Here is a 16,376-nt window from a genome sequence, read left to right on the forward strand (position 1 = left end):
GAGAACACTAATTAATTTCCACTTATCATTTGTTACTTCCTTCCATCGATTTGTGAAGAGCCCCTTGGCCCTGCAACCCTTCTTATCTTTCTTTGAACACTAAAAACTTATAGGATATGTTATATTGAAATTGTCAAAATCATAAAAATTAAAAAAATTAATAATTATAACATGAAGATGTATACACATGAAGATGGGCTGACCAAGAGATGCTTAGTCAATCAAGAAGCTTCACGTAAAATAGCAGAAGTTTCAAATTATATAAACTATGATTTCACTCAACCACGCAGCGTCATGTAAATGGCATAAGTGTTTTTTATGTAACATGAATTCAGTATTCACAGACGATTCTATCTCACAACAAAGAATAGATAAAAAAAACTCTTGTAAATGAACAATAATGCAGTGACTACTACAGATGGAAGAACTTACATGGTAGAAACCATAAAGAGAAGCAAAACATTCAACATTTTTCCTCTCTGGTATGTAATCAATTTCAACAAACATGCGACTTACCTGTGCGTACAAGAGAGACCAGGAGATATGAATGTAATAGAAAAAGTGCTAGAGAAACCAATATAAAATAGAGCAGTAATAGATCATATGACCCCATATTCTCCAGACATCTATCTAGTTTTAAGTTTCTAATAGAAATGCACGGGACACATGCACTTTCACATAATAATAAAGACGTTGTCTGATCTGTGGATCCCAATCTAGATCAATAATAATCCATTCTAATGCATGTAATGGTATAGTTGACAACATATGGAGCAAATCTGTTGAAGAAAAAGAAACAATCATAAAATGTATCAGAAAACCACCTGGAGAGTACGCTGTTAATCAGTAATTCTTTTCCTTTATATAGTGACCTAACTATGGTCCAAAGGATTGGATAAAATTAGCTCAATATGACCAGAAATCTGAAACTACCAAATCAAGGACACTGATGCTCTGTAATATTAGCAACATCAGGAACAACATGGTCGGTCAAATTAGATTACGAGTTTGATTCATCAATCCCAGGCCCTGCAGACACTATCAGGTGAATGGCAACCATGATAATTACAAATCAGCAAAAAGAACAATGAAATTGGTAGATGTCATTTATGAATCTATAAGTCAGCCAAAATGTGACACTTGTGAATCCATGCTTAGAAAACAGAACCTCAATCAAGTGGGAAACAAGTAAAAGTTTATCAACATTCCATATATAGAGAACATGGACTTTCCCATGTTCATATATATAGAAAATCAAAATTAATAACAATGCCGTGGTTACGATGATAAGTTATATTAGCACCAGTTAGTTGCAAATACCTAAAGAAACAACTAGTTCAGATTCCATGCTACATACAGAATCACCAATCAAAGGCATCGGTACAAATGGACATAACAAACAAACCGCCATTGCATGATGAAGGCATCAACTCTAAATCAGGCAAAATTAATGAAAGAACCAACCAATAAAACAAACAAATTAAGCCTCACATACCATTCTTGTGTGACCAATGGATAACCAGAACCATTGCTGCAATTGTGGGAAATCTCCTAGCAGCCTCCATGATATTGATGAAAGATATAAAACGTTAATTTAAGGTTCAAATAATGAAAAAAGAATTCCTTTGATTGAGGCAGCTCGAGATGGCCAAAAGAAGATGATTAAATATTTATTGCAATTCAGCAACAGTTACTTGAACTATAATGCAGATTTAACACGTTTTAGTGATGATTCTGGCGTTTCTTTCCCAAATTCGATTATAATTGCTGGATTGTATGCTAATTTTTTTTTTTTTTTGGCCACTGAATATTACACAGCTTCTGCAAATTTTATTTTAAACCATTTTTTCTAGACCAGAATTTGTATTTCTCAGGCTTGGCATGAAAATTGCTTCAACAACATGGAAATTTAGCTACAAAGCACTTACCTGGTGATGAATCTTTTCTGAGTGCCACACCTTATGCCACATGGAGCAAAACATTGATTTAAGGAAGTCAGCTGCTACATTTAATTAAATTAACAAGATACTGGGTTTGCAAGATTCTGGGATTTTAAGTAGATGCTCAGAGCAACTCAGGCCAATGTATTTTAAATTTGCAAGATTCTGTAACAAAAAAATAAACGGCCAACGCATATTAGAAAAGCTAATATTTGAAATTTATAAAATAAAAATGTCATGTGAAACCAAAATCTACCTTGATACCAGACCATAGTTGTTCAAGATTTTTGTTTTGCATATTAAGTACAACAAGGTTCTCAAGATAGAACTTCAACGGCAATGATGTGCAAAAGTAACCATCCAAATAGATGCATCTTAGCTTTACAAAATCAAATTCTAGGCCTTCAAAACCATGCACTTTATTATTTTTGCACCCCTCTCCCATCAAGAGTCTTAGATTATCAATCTGTGAGAAAGAATGAGGATTTAAGTGTATCTCTCTTATATAAGACATATCAAATCTTAGGCCCCATATCACATCAAACCTTACACAAGGCTGCATTCAGGTGGCTCGTAAAACCGTCGCGAGTATCCTCACCTCTGAAACTAAGAAAAACATCATACTTCTCTAGAGAAGAAGCACCCATCGTACTTGCTTGAAAACAATCTGACTCTTTGAAGTTCTCGGTCTGCTCACAGGATTTGGAAAGTAAGGCTACGGGACTGAGATTCTGTGTTCTGTTATCAACTATAGTGGACTGCAAGTGCCTGTATTTTTTTATGGGCCAAAGCACTTTTTCCATCCAAAGTTTAGCTTACCGTAGCCTTTTACTCTACAATTTTAAAAATCTAAATAACCACCATTTTCTTAAAATTTTTTATTATAATTAAAAGTAAAAATATTATTCAACTAAAAATATTTTAAAAAACTAAAATTTTATCATATATCCTATTTAATTTAAAAATTCAATAATTTTTTTTATACAAAGTTTAAAAAATGACCTTTTCCCTTTAAATTTTTTTCTACATCTCTTTAGTGACTATCTCCTTTCCTATTGTTGCCCGATCTTCAGTCGTCAGTGGCCACTTTCATCAGACATCAGTTTGGAGATGTCAATCTATAGATGTCATTTTTCGTCGCCCAACGTGGCATGCAATGTATGGGCATTCCTATCACATCCGTTTATCATCTTAAAATTATAAAATTAATTTACTTTCATTTCAACTCAAACACAAATACTCAAGCACATAAATAAGTGTAAAAGACTAATTTACCCCTAAAATATGCTTTTGAGTGTTACACAAATATATAGCCAATCCAAATATTTGTATATAATAAGCAAGTACAAAGTAACAAACTTTATTGTGCTTACATCATCAATTGAAGAACCTACGGTCAAGGGAACCTCAGACAGTGGTCCCACAACAGCCTCAACATCTTGTAACAAATTGAAAAAACACTATGGAAACCCATCAAACCACTACATTGGACAATTCATAAAGGCGGAAAAATTTTTCCGTATTTACCTTATCTGCAGTGAAAACGTTAATGATAGATGCTATCAAAACCTCCAACTGAGTAACTCGGCCATGCATTTTAGCGATAAGGGTATCAATGTAGCCCCATACACGCTTTTCCCAAATGGAAAGCATACGTGGCTAACTCTCATCAACAGTTGTTGGCTCAAGGTCTAAGGTTGATAGCCATCTATCTCAACCTCATATGTGGGTGGCAAATCATTTGTCCACGATTGAACACCTACATCTATAGATGAAAATTTGCTCAGCGAAGTCGAGGGCGAAGCCATCGTATGGGCATCAATCATGCCCATATACTTTAAGAAGTCTACATATACTCTTAAATCTCCCTTAATAAAACAAAGTGTGTTAGTGCTACATTAAACCAAGACTTCTTTAAATCTAAAAGCTTCCTAAAACATGTAGTTTTAAAAAATTTTCTTTTTGTGCTCATCTATTAATGTTGCTTAAATCTTTGTCATCTTGTCACAATGGCCTCGTGTCGTCACTTGCCCTTAAAGTGGCACTACTCAAAATCTCTTATGTCTGATTGGTAGTTCATATTTTCTCTTATTTATGAAAGCAGTATTTTGCATCAAAAGAATTAATAAATTAATTAATTTTTATAATATTTACATATTTCATATTTTTATAAATAATAAAACATAATAAGAAATGATATATTAATCTTTTCTCTATTTTAATCATTGAAAGATGATTTAAATTGCCAAAAATCTCGTCAGTATGTGCTATGTATTTTCCATATATGTGTTTATCATTGTGTTTTTCATTGTAGTAAATGAATTTAAAGTTTATTATATACTTGCATTCAAATGTAATGTGCTGGTCATTACCATTTAGCCCCTGAAGTGACAGTGAAATAATAACACCCCTTAATTTTGATCCATTTACTAATAACCCTTGTGAATCGTGTTTTGTAATTTACGCTAATCACCTTATTCAGTCAAACGCATAGATTTAAAAATTGCGAGCCATTTCCGAGAAATGCCCGAGCAAGAGCCAAGATATTGAACATGAACCCAAATTAAAAATTAAAATAGCTTCAAAGTCTGCGAAAGACAAATAGTCCGGTTGCTTCAAGTCAACTGCTATGGCCTCGTCTTCTTCATCTTCTCAAGTGAAGTATGATGTTTTCCTCAGTTTCAGAGGTGAGGACACTCGAGACAATTTCACCAGCGACCTCAATGCAGCTTTGTGTTGGAGAAAGATTGTTACTTTCATCGATGATGAACTTGTAAGAGGAGATGAGATTTCACCATCTCTTTTGAATGCGATTGAGGGATCGAAGATTTCAATCATCGTTTTCTCTAAGGGTTATGCTTCTTCTACATGGTGCCTGCACGAGCTTGTAGAGATCCTCAATTGCAAGAGAACGTACGGTCAGGTTGTGATTCCTGTGTTCTATCATGTCGATCCATCAGATGTAAGGAAGCAATCAGGGACTTATGGAGATGCATTTGGTAAGCATGAAGTAAGATACAGGGAGAGGAAAGAGATGTTGCAGAGATGGAGGAATGCTTTAACGGAAGCTGCTAATTTATCTGGCTTTGATTCAAATTCCACAAGGTGAATGCTTTTGCTCTGATATTATTAGATTTTGATAAATATACTTTTAGTATCGCGAACTAATACATTTTATGTGGCTATGAGATAATTCTTCTATATGAAAATCATTTTCGATTATGAAAGATAAAATTCAAATGTAACTTTTATAAATCTAATTATGCAATTGAAACTGATTTAATTCTTTCACTATAATTGTTTGAAAATAGAATTAAGGGCGTATGATTTTTAGAAAATAATAGCACAGGGGTTTTTTTCTGGTAGGGTGTGTATACAATTCTTTTTTGTTTTATCTAATAATAATTTTTAAAGAATTAATATGTAATTAAGAAAAAAATGATAAATGGGTTCTAATAAGAAGCATATTCATATTTAAATTCAATTTATTATAGAACAAGAACGATGTGAAATTGGAAAGGGCATTTCTAATTGATAACCAAACTATTAACAGTTTCTTTAACAAAAATTAAAATTTCTTCAAGTATTGCATATATGCCTTTTCATGGAAAGTCCAAACCAAAATTGGGCTGTTGGAATGAAAAATTGTCTTTAATTCTTTTTCATATATTTATTGATTAGCTTACTCTTGTTTTTACCTTTTGTTTCTAATGTAGGCCTGAAATATATATAGTTTTCTTTTTTCCTATTAATATTAAACTAAATTATGGTCCACTATCAATTAGAATTGATGATGACACAAACCCACTATTAGTGGCCACATAATCCCATAACACAAAGGCTGATAGCGTTACATCATCCATTCCTACCCTTTAACATCATGTGGATTGGGCTAAGTGGACTGGGTTTGATTGTACCCAATTTAACCCATATTTATGTTATTTGGTATCCATAAACTCGTGAACTTATACAACATTATATCCAAAAAAAAAAAAGTTAAAATTGAGTTTTTTATATAAAATTTAGTTCAGAGCAATTTGATATGATTTGAAATTAATTTATATTGGGTTGTCTTCTCGCGATAATAAGAACTTGATTGGAGTAGCAATGAAGATCCAGAAAATTAAATCTTATTGTTTGATAGGTCGACTGAAGTATGCAAGGTAGGACTTTGGCATATGGGTGGTATAGGTAAGACAACTTTTGCTGATGCAGTCTTCAATGAAATTACAAGTGAATTTGAAGCTTCACATTTTATTCAAAATGTGAGGGAAGCATCAAATAAAAATCAATTACGTCATTTGCAAAAAGAACTACTTTCTGCAATATTAAAAAATGAACACCTTGATGTGAGGTTTACATTTACAAAAGAAAGGCTTGGATGTAAAAATGCTCTTATTGTTTTTGACGATGTGACATATTTGAAATAAATAAAAGAACTAATTAGAGATCTTGAAAACTTGGGTTTTGGAAGTTCAATCATGATAACAACAAGGGATAAACAAGTTCTTAAAAATTGCGGACTGAATGATTCAACCATATATGAGGTTGAAGGATTATGTAATGATGAATCATTTCAACTTTTTAAACCTCATGCCTTCAAACGAAACCATCCAATTGATGAATTTTACTTGGTAAAGAAATATATGAATGGGAAAGTGTATTGAATGAATTAAAAAAATCTTCAAATGAGGTTATCCAAATAGTGCGTAAGATCAGTTATGACATGCTTCTATAAAGGATGAGATAAATATCTAGTTGATAGTTTCAGTTCACATATTGGAATAAGTGTTCTTGTTGATAAAACTCTTATAACTATTTCACATAACACAATAAGAATGCATGATTTGATTCAAGAAATGGGTTGGAAAGTTGTCCAACGAGAGTTTGTCAATAAACTTGGCCAACACAGTCGATTGTGGCATCATGAAGATGTTTATTCTGTATTGAAACAAAATTTGGTAAATATACATGGCGTTAACTTTCAATTTGTATGTTATAGTATATGGGATATCTTGACATATTTGAACTGGTAGAGTATCTCTTTCATTTTTCTTTATAGAATAGTTCATGTAGTAATGGGTTTCAGGTTTGGGAGGTCTATCATGTTATTGTGCTCTTAACTTGTCCTTTTATTTTGATTGTAAGGAACTAATAAAATAAGAGACATGCTCTTTGATATAGTTGAAATGAGAGATACACTTAAATCCTCATGCTTTCTCAAAAATGGCTAATATGAGATCCTTGATTGTAAATAACTTAAGTTACTATAATAAGGTTCATGGTTTGACAACATTAAATTTGATTTCTTAGAGTTAAGATGCCCTTGTTGGGATCATTCCCCTTCCCATTGTTGCATTTGAAATTTGATCTTGATAACCTTGTTGTGAAGTTACAATTCAAAGAACAAAAAATTTGTTTGAAAACTAATCAATTTTTGTTCTAAAACAGATCAAAATGAAAAGATGAACATAAGTGCAAGTGCAAGCAGGTGTGCGCGGGTGCGTATGGGCGGTACAAGTGCATGCAGGTGGTTATGGGTGCGTGCAATAAGTACGGGTGCATATAGGTGCATGTGGATGTGCGCAAGTGCATATGGGTGCATATGGATGCATACAAGTGTGTATGGGTGTGTGCGGGTACGTATGGGTGCATGCGGATGCGTATGGGTGCGTACAAGTGGGCACAGGTGCATATGCGTGCGTGTAGGTGTGTATGGATGTGTGCGAGTGCGTACGGGAGCGTGCGGGTGTGTGCGGGTGCATATGCGTGCTTATGAATTTGTACAGGTGCCTATGGGTGTGTGCAAGTGCTATGGATATGTGCGAGTGCGCACAGGTGCATGTGGGTGAGTGCGGGTGCACATGGGTGCATGCAAGTGCATATGCGTGGGCGTGGGGTGCGTATAAGTGCATGTAGGTGTGTGTGAGTGCGTATAGGTGCATGAGGGTGTGCACGGGTGCATGTGGGTGCACGCGGGTACATATGGATGCATATGGGTGCGTATGGGTACACGTGGGCACGAAAGCGCGTGGGTGTGTATATATATATAACAAAAGTGAGCAAGGGTGTGTGCATATCTGCACAGTAGACTTGACCACAATTCATAAACAATTAGTTTTGTTTCAAAACCACTAGTTCACGGTTCAAAAAAATAAGAACCTTAAACTAGAACCGTTACATGATGGTTTGTAACCAATTTGGAACCAACATTGAACCAACGGTTCTAATTCATAGCCCTGATTCGAAACTAACATTGAATCGTCAGTTTGATTCATGACCCCAATTTATTTTTAATTAATAATTATAATAATTAAAAATTAAAAAAAAAAGCTTGGACTTAATTTTTCAGTTAAGTTTTCTATGTATCCTTTTGGGGTTTAAAAGAATCAAAGTCTATGTAATTCTCTTATGTATTCGATAGCCGGTAGTAACCCCCTTACCTTATCATTCACCTTCGCTATCTTGACTTCAAGTTCTCGTCATCGAACTATCCATAGTTAAATCAAAAGGTTCTTCATTATGTCTACTTTTATATCTTGTTGGCGTAATTCTACTTTTGTCCAATCATCAACGTATACTTGAATTTCAATAGATTCGGGAGCCAAACTTGATCGTCTCTCATCCAATATATTGCTCCCTTGACTAAAAGTTTGTTCTACTACGACAGTTGACGTCGGTACTACTAGAACTTGTTTAGCAATAGATACTAATATTGGAAAGATTGATGTATGTTAACTCCACTATTCTAGAACTGGAAAGTCATTACCTATATTGCTATCACCAAACTCATAAGTAGTACTTAAATAAATATCAAGCTCTAAGGTGGAGCCTGCATCATAATATGATCACCATAACTAATATTTTGGGTCGGTGATGGAGCAATAGATGATAGAGAGAAAAAAGAATCACCTTAGTTACCATAAATTAATGAATATTCAGCATAAATTTCTTTAATTAAATTCATAATGGTAGTTATAGTTAATGAAATATTAACTTCATCCTCATAATCTAATTGCATGCATTCATAATATAATGTTAAATAATATATAACACCAACTAATTTAAACCTAAGATAAAAAAAAAAAAAAAGCAACAAGAAAAATTTCTGGAATTTCTTTATCGTAATTTAACCATTTTGTTTTCTTTACAAAAATAGTTTTTTTTAAAATAACATTTTTTTCGACCTCTTGTAAAATTCCAATAATATTAAGGGCTTCATTTAAAAATACTTATATGGGTATGCGCACTTCTTTGCATTTTGCACATCAGCATGCACCTACACACACCCATATGCACCTATACACACCCGTGCTCACCTACACGCATCCACGCACATCCATATGCATGCGCTTGCACCTGTCCACGCCCTACGCACCCATGCACACTCGAATGCACCTGTACGCACCTACTCGCACTCGCACCATTCTTCATACTTATGTTCATCTTTTTATTCTGATTTGTATTAGAACAAAAATTGATTAGTTTTCAAATAAGTTTTTGATTCTTCGAATCATAGCTCACCAAACATAATATGCTAAAAGATTAAAGAAAAAATCTATAATGAATCTAATGTAATTAGTCGAGAGAGTGACGTAATTAACTAAGATGGGTATTATTAAAAACAAAATTAAATTTGTTTAAAAAATTAAAATCATAGTAAGTTTGCTTAAAAAGATTTACACGAAAAAATTAGTGTTTATTTTAATTAATATCCCCATAAAATGTTACGGTGGAAAGTCATCAAATGCGTAACAAGGACAATAATATTTTTTAATTTAAATTTCGGTCATATAACTACAAAAGGTTATGAAATTTTTAAACACCCCTAGTTTTCATCACAACAATAAATAACCCATTGCGAGCCATTTCCAAGAAATTCCTGAGAAGAAGCAAAAGCAAAGATATTGAACCCATAAAAAAGATAAATAAACTTCAAACTCTGTGAAAAGACAAGGAGTCTTGTTGCTTTAGTCAACTGCGATGGCCTCTTCTTCTTCTTCATCTTCTCAAGTGAAGTATGATGTTTTCCTCAGTTTCAGAGGTGAGGACACTCGAGACAATTTCACCAGCCACCTCAATGCAGCTTTGTGTTGGAGAAAGATTGTTACTTTCATCGATGGTGAACTTGTAAGAGGAGATGAGATTTCACCATCTCTTTTGAATGCAATTGAAGGATCAAAGATTTCAATTATTATTTTCTCTAAGGGTTATGCATCTTCTACATGGTGCCTCCAAGAGCTTGTACAGATCCTCAATTGCAAGAGAATGTTCGGTCAGATTGTGATTCCAGTGTTCTATCATGTAAATCCATCAAATGTAAGGAGTCAGGGACTTATGGAGATGCATTTCGTAAGCATGAAGTAAGATATAGCAAGAGGAAAGAGATACTGCAGATATGGAGGAATGCTTTGACGGAAGCAGCCAATTTATCTGGCTTTGATTCAAATTCCATCAGGTGAACGCTTTTTCTTTTATATTTTTTAACAAAATTCCATTTTAATTGTTTGAAGATAGAATTAGGATTTATGTTTATAAGGGACATAAGATTTTTAGACAATCATAATACAAGGGTTTAATAAATTTTGTAAGGAATAAAACTTTAATCAAGAAAAAAAATGATAAATGGGTTCAAATAAGATAATAGGTGGCAGACCAGCACCAGCACCAGCATATTTATATTTAAATTTAATTTATTTTTGAAATCTTGCATTCCCGACAAAACTCTTCGTCTTCCTAGCTTCAATGGACTGCCGAAGGTAGAGATGATAAGAATAGAGACTGCTGCTAGAGGGAGAAGAAGTGTCGGGAGAGAAGACCGCTGAAGGAGTGACCAAAGATTGAAGAGTAAACCTTAAGGGGGAAACTGTTGTTTTCTTAAACTTGGTCTAAGGGGTAAATTGTTAGTTTTTAGGGTTTATGAAGGAAAAAAGAAATAAAATTTTAATTTATTTTTAATATTACAAGTAAAATGACGATTTTGTCTTTAAAACTAATAAAATTAACAATTCATGGATGAGTAAAATGGTTTTTTAAATTAAAAGATGAAAATTTGATAAAACAACAATTTTTGGGTAAGAATAAGTCCTTTGGCCTATATTTATCAGTCAAATTATTTTGAGATTTTCATGGTATACCATTTATTATTGAAGTAACATTGTTGACTTTATGTTGTAAGTAAAATCAATTTTACATATATATATATAATATGCCATTTTGGTAAATTTATTATAGAACGAGTGTTTTTATAATAACAAAATTAAATGATCAGAAGTTGGAAAGAGCATTTTTAATTGATAACCAAATTATAATCAGTTTCACGAAAAAAGTTTTATTTCTGTTAGTTTCATATAATATATGCCAAAAGCTTTCCTTGGAAAGTCCAAACCAAAATTGGGCTCTTGGAATCAGACTTTGTCTTTTTCTCCTTTTCATTAATTTATTGGTTAGCTTATTGTTGTTTTTGCCTTTTCTGTCTAATGTAGGCCTGAATCGAAACTTATAGAGACAATTATTGAATATATTCTGGAGAGATTGAATGATATGTCTTCTAGCAATAATAAGAACTTGGTTGGAGTAGCAATGAAGATACAAAAAATATATCTTTATTGTTTAATAACTCAAACAAAGTATGCAAGGTAGGACTTTGGGGTATGGGTGGTATAGGCAAGACGACACTTGCTATTGCAGTCTTCAATGAAATCTCAAGTCAGTTTGAAGCTTCGTATTTTATACCAAATATTAGGGAAGCATCAAATAAACATCAACTACATCATTTGCAAAAAGAACTTCTTTTTGCAATATTAGAGGATGCACATATCGATATAAGACTCACATTCGTAAAAGAAAGGCTTGGACGTAAAAGAGTTCTTATTGTTTTTGATGATGTGACAAATTTGAAACAAGTAAGAGAATTGATTGGAGATCTTGAAAACTTGGGTTATGGAAGTCGAATCATTATAACCACAAGAGATAAACAAGTGCTAAAAAATTGTGGATTGAATGATTCTCCCATATATGAGGTCGAAGGATTAGGTAGTGATGAATCCCTTCAACTATTTAAACAACATGCTTTCAGACAAAACCATCCAATTGATGAAGTTTACTTGAAGCTTTCAGAAAGAGTCATAAGTTATACTAAAGGTTTGCCTTTAGCTCTTGAAATCTTAGGTTGCTTTCTACTTGGTAGAGAAAAATATGAATGGGAAAGTGCATTGGATGAATTAAAAAAATCTCCAAATGAGGTTATCCAAACGTTGCTTAAGATCAGTTATGATGGATTATCTGATAAAGAGAAGACTCTATTTTTAGATATTGCATGCTTCTTTAAAGGATGGGATAAATATTTAGTCGGTACCCTCGGTTCACATATTGGAGTATGTGTTCTTGTTGATAAAGCTCTTATAACTATTTCACACAACACCATAGGAATGCATGATTCGATTCAAGAAATGGGTTGGGAAATTATCCGACAAGAGCCTATCAATAAACTTGGCCAACGTAGTCGATTGTGGCATCATGATGATGTATATTCCGTATTGAAAAAAAATATGGTAAATATTCATAGGATTAACTTGCAATTTATATTTTATAATGTATGAGATATCTTGAAATATTTGAACTAGAAGAGTTCATGTAGTAATGGGTTTGGGGGGGTTTGGGAAGTATATCATGTTATAACATTATTTAATTTTGATTGCAGGGACTGATAAATTAAGAGGTATGCTCTTTAATATGGTTGAAATGAGAGAAATACACTTAAATCCTCATACTTTCTCAGAAATGGCTAATCTAAGATTCTTGATAGTGAATAACTTCGATTTGAGACACGATAATAAGGTTCATGGTTTTGACAACATTGAGTTTGATTTCTCAGAGTTAAGATGCCTCTGTTGGGATCATTCCCCCTTCCCATCACTGCCTTTGAAATTTGATCCTGATAACCTTGTTGTACTTAAGATGAAAAACAACAATCTTGAACAACTTTGGACGGGTATTAAGGTATATGTTTATTTCATTTAAAAAGTTTCTTTTATAAATTTTAAATATTAGATTTTTTTTTTAAATTGTATTGGTCATTTCTTTTCCTTGTTACAGAATCTTGCTCATTTAAAATACATTGACCTAAGTTACTCAAAACATCTACTTAAAGTCCCAGATCTCTCAAAGGCTCAAAATCTAGAGTGCTTGATTCTAGAAGGCTGTACAAGTTTGTTTGAGATCACTACTCCTTCTCAGAATCTGAATAAACTTGTTAATTTGAATCTAAGAAATTGCAAAAGCCTTACCAGTCTTCCAAATGGCATCTGTAAGTCAAAGCTACTGAAATACCTTCGTATCTCTGGTTGTTCGAAACTTGAAAGATTGCCTGAGGACTTACGAAATTTAGAGAGCTTGGAAGTACTAGAAGCTATTGGACTATCTGTAAGAGAACTATCTTCAATTATGTCTGGTTGGCTAGTAAGAGAACTATCTTCAGTTATGTCTGGTTGGCTATCACCTGGTCAATCAGGTTTGTGGTTTTTAAGAAGATTAAATTTGAATCACTGCAGTCTTACAGAGTTACCCAATGATATTGACAAGCTGTCCTTACTCGAAGATTTAGAATTGGAAGGAAATAATTTTCAGAGCATCCCATCAAACATCATGAACCTTTCCAAGTTACAGATCCTTAACATAAGGTTTTGTAATAGGCTTCAATCCTTACCAAAGCTTCCACGTAATATAGAAGAACTTAGGGCAGATGGTTGCAAATTGCTAAAAGCATTATCAGGTTTCACAAATCTAATAATTCAAAGACATTCTGGAAGGACATTGAACTTCTCCAATTGTGTCAGTTTGTATTGGAATACACTCAAAAAAATTTTGAATGATTCTATGTTGGATATGTTCTCAGATACATTTTGCCTATTCAAACATGAAAATAAGGTATCATTCTATCTCTCATTCCTATATGATTTCAATTGCTTATCTGAAGAAAAAATGATATTAAGTCAACAATTTTAGACATAACCAGTTTTATGTAATGTATTAGGGAGCTGGCAAGCCACAAGGTGTTATGTGTTTCCCTGGAAGTGACATCCCAGAGTGGTTTAACATTCAAAGTAGCGGATCATCTATAAAGCTACCGCAAGGTTTATTCAATAAGAAGTTTCTGGGTTTGGTCTTTTGTGTCATTGTTGAAGTTGAAGATAATTATAATCTAGATAATTTCTTGAATGTTGTGTATGAGTTGCAAGTGAAAGGCGTTGATGTATACATAACATGTGATAAAAAACTTCTTTCACTTGGACCCATGTATATTAAATCGGATCATGTATTACTTGGATATAATTGTAATTCATTGGATAATGAACTTTTTGAATTATCTTGTGATAAGGAAGCCATTATCTCTTTCAATCCCAAAAACAATTTAGAGAAGTTTGGGGTTGGAATATAATGGAGTCTAGGGTAAAAAATATCAAGAAGTGTGGGGTTCGTTTATTGTTCACTGAAGAGTTTGAGGAACCTATGAAAAGATCAAGATGTTCTATCTTTGATGAAGAAGATCCAGAGGAAGAATGTAACATCCACAGATATGTCTAAGGGTATTTTAGTCTTTTTTCTCCCTCTAATATTTGTGTGATTTAATTAAGTATTTATTTTGGATATGAAGGGGTAGTTGTTCATCACAAGGATCGACACCCGTTTCGTGCCTTAGGAAGGGCAGAATGGGCATTTCACATTAAACACGTAAAAATTAGCTAAGTGAAGAAACGAACTAACTGTTCATGGTCAGAGGGACACCTAGTCGCCCGTTCATCAAATTTAACTATTAGATAAGATCAGTTTCTTGGTGATTTTGGGATGTGTATTAATGAAATAACAGTAGGAATGACCATTCATGAGGAGGAATGGTTGTTCATGGGTCCTATTTGGCAAAATAAAAAGAGGCCCAAGTCCATTTTGCTTATTTTTATAATTTGGTTATTTCAGAGCAAAATAGAAATCAAAGAGAAGTCTAAATGTGACTAGGAAGCGAGAGAGGATACTAGAATCACCAAAGCCATGAAAAGAATTTTGCTTAGGAAGGGCAGAATGGGCATTTCACGTTGAACACGTGAAAATTAGCTAGGTGAAGAAGCGAACTAACTGTTCATGGTCAGAGGGACACCTAGTTGCCCGTTCATCAAAATTAAATATTAGATAAGATCAGTTTCTTGGTGATTTTGGGATGTGTATTAATGAAATAACAGTAGGAACGACCATTCATGAGGAGGAATGGTTGTTCATGGGTCCTATTTGGCAAAATAAAAAGAGGCCAAGTCCATTTTGCTTATTTTTACAATTTGGTTATTTCAGAGCAAAATAGAAATCAGAGAGAAGTCTAAATATGACTAGGAAGCGAGAGAAGATGCCAGAATCACCAAAGCCATGCAAAGAACTTGCTTGTCGGTGGAGGAGAGGTAAGTAATGTGATTTTTCTCCTTTCTTTTCTAGCTATTTTTGGTAGAAAACATGCTAGGGTGACGACTTACTTGAGTAATTATGTGTTGGTTATTTATTTAGCAAAAGAAACTAAAGTATTAATTGGTTTATCATGTTGTGGTGTATGTGTGAAAGTTGGATCATAGTTTGTTGCATATGTATATTTGGATTCTTGACAAGTTTTGGTTAGAATCGAAGAATTACCATGATCTATGTAATTTGTGATTGTTCTATTGACTAACAGTAGTGTTATATGCACAACTTTATACACAAACAATGATGTGTCATCATATAATTGAATAGTTAGAAATTAAAGATAAAACAACAATTAACACATGATGACACATCATTGTTCGTGCACAAAAATTGTATACATAGTATTATTGATTGATTAATGATGATGATGATAATATGCTTTAAGAGTTGTTTACATGTTAATGAATGAATGAGTGATGATAGCTAAGCCAAAAAGGAGTATAAACTCGTAGATTATGTTTTTCTAGACGTCGATGAACAGTCATTCCTGTGTGTATCGATGTCTATTCGTCTGTTAGGAAGAGTAAGACTTCCTCGTTCATCAATGCACATTTGTTCTAAGGTTAAGGCATGAACAGTTATTTGGTATAGAATGAATGTTTGTTCATGGTACTTAAGGATGAACGAGTTAAAGAGATAGATGATTATGAATGATAGGTTAAAGACTAAACAACATTAGCTAAGTGTCGTTAGTCAAATAGATAGATTAACACACGTTCATCGCAAAGGGTGAACACCCTTTCATAGGCTTAGTGAATGCACAAAGAGCTAGGGTTGGTAACGCCTATTCATACAAATATAAAAAGGATAGTTTTACCCCTATGTTATGTGTTGGAGTGGGGATAGAGTTGCAAAGGCTTGAAGGTGAGATTAAGGTAGCTAGTGAATCAAGTGTGCTCGATTGTGTGGAAGACGACATGGACTTTCACTGAG

General features: G+C 33.5%; 1 protein-coding gene across 1 annotated transcript in view; it reads left to right on the forward strand.

Annotated features, from left to right (window-relative positions):
- LOC123203465 (disease resistance protein RPV1-like) overlaps positions 1 to 14,379 on the forward strand; it is a 68,304-nt gene extending 53,925 nt beyond the window's left edge. The window contains exons 2-6 of the mRNA XM_044619817.1: positions 11,426 to 11,510; positions 11,579 to 12,440; positions 12,643 to 12,941; positions 13,038 to 13,868; positions 13,975 to 14,379. Of these exons, the coding sequence (XP_044475752.1) occupies positions 11,426 to 11,510; positions 11,579 to 12,440; positions 12,643 to 12,941; positions 13,038 to 13,868; positions 13,975 to 14,379 (2,482 nt within the window). The remainder of the gene's footprint in view (positions 1 to 11,425; positions 11,511 to 11,578; positions 12,441 to 12,642; positions 12,942 to 13,037; positions 13,869 to 13,974) is intronic.
- Positions 14,380 to 16,376: the final 1,997 nt, after the last annotated feature.

Source organism: Mangifera indica, chromosome 19 (assembly GCF_011075055.1).
Source record: "Mangifera indica cultivar Alphonso chromosome 19, CATAS_Mindica_2.1, whole genome shotgun sequence".
Classification (NCBI taxonomy): domain Eukaryota; kingdom Viridiplantae; phylum Streptophyta; class Magnoliopsida; order Sapindales; family Anacardiaceae; genus Mangifera; species Mangifera indica.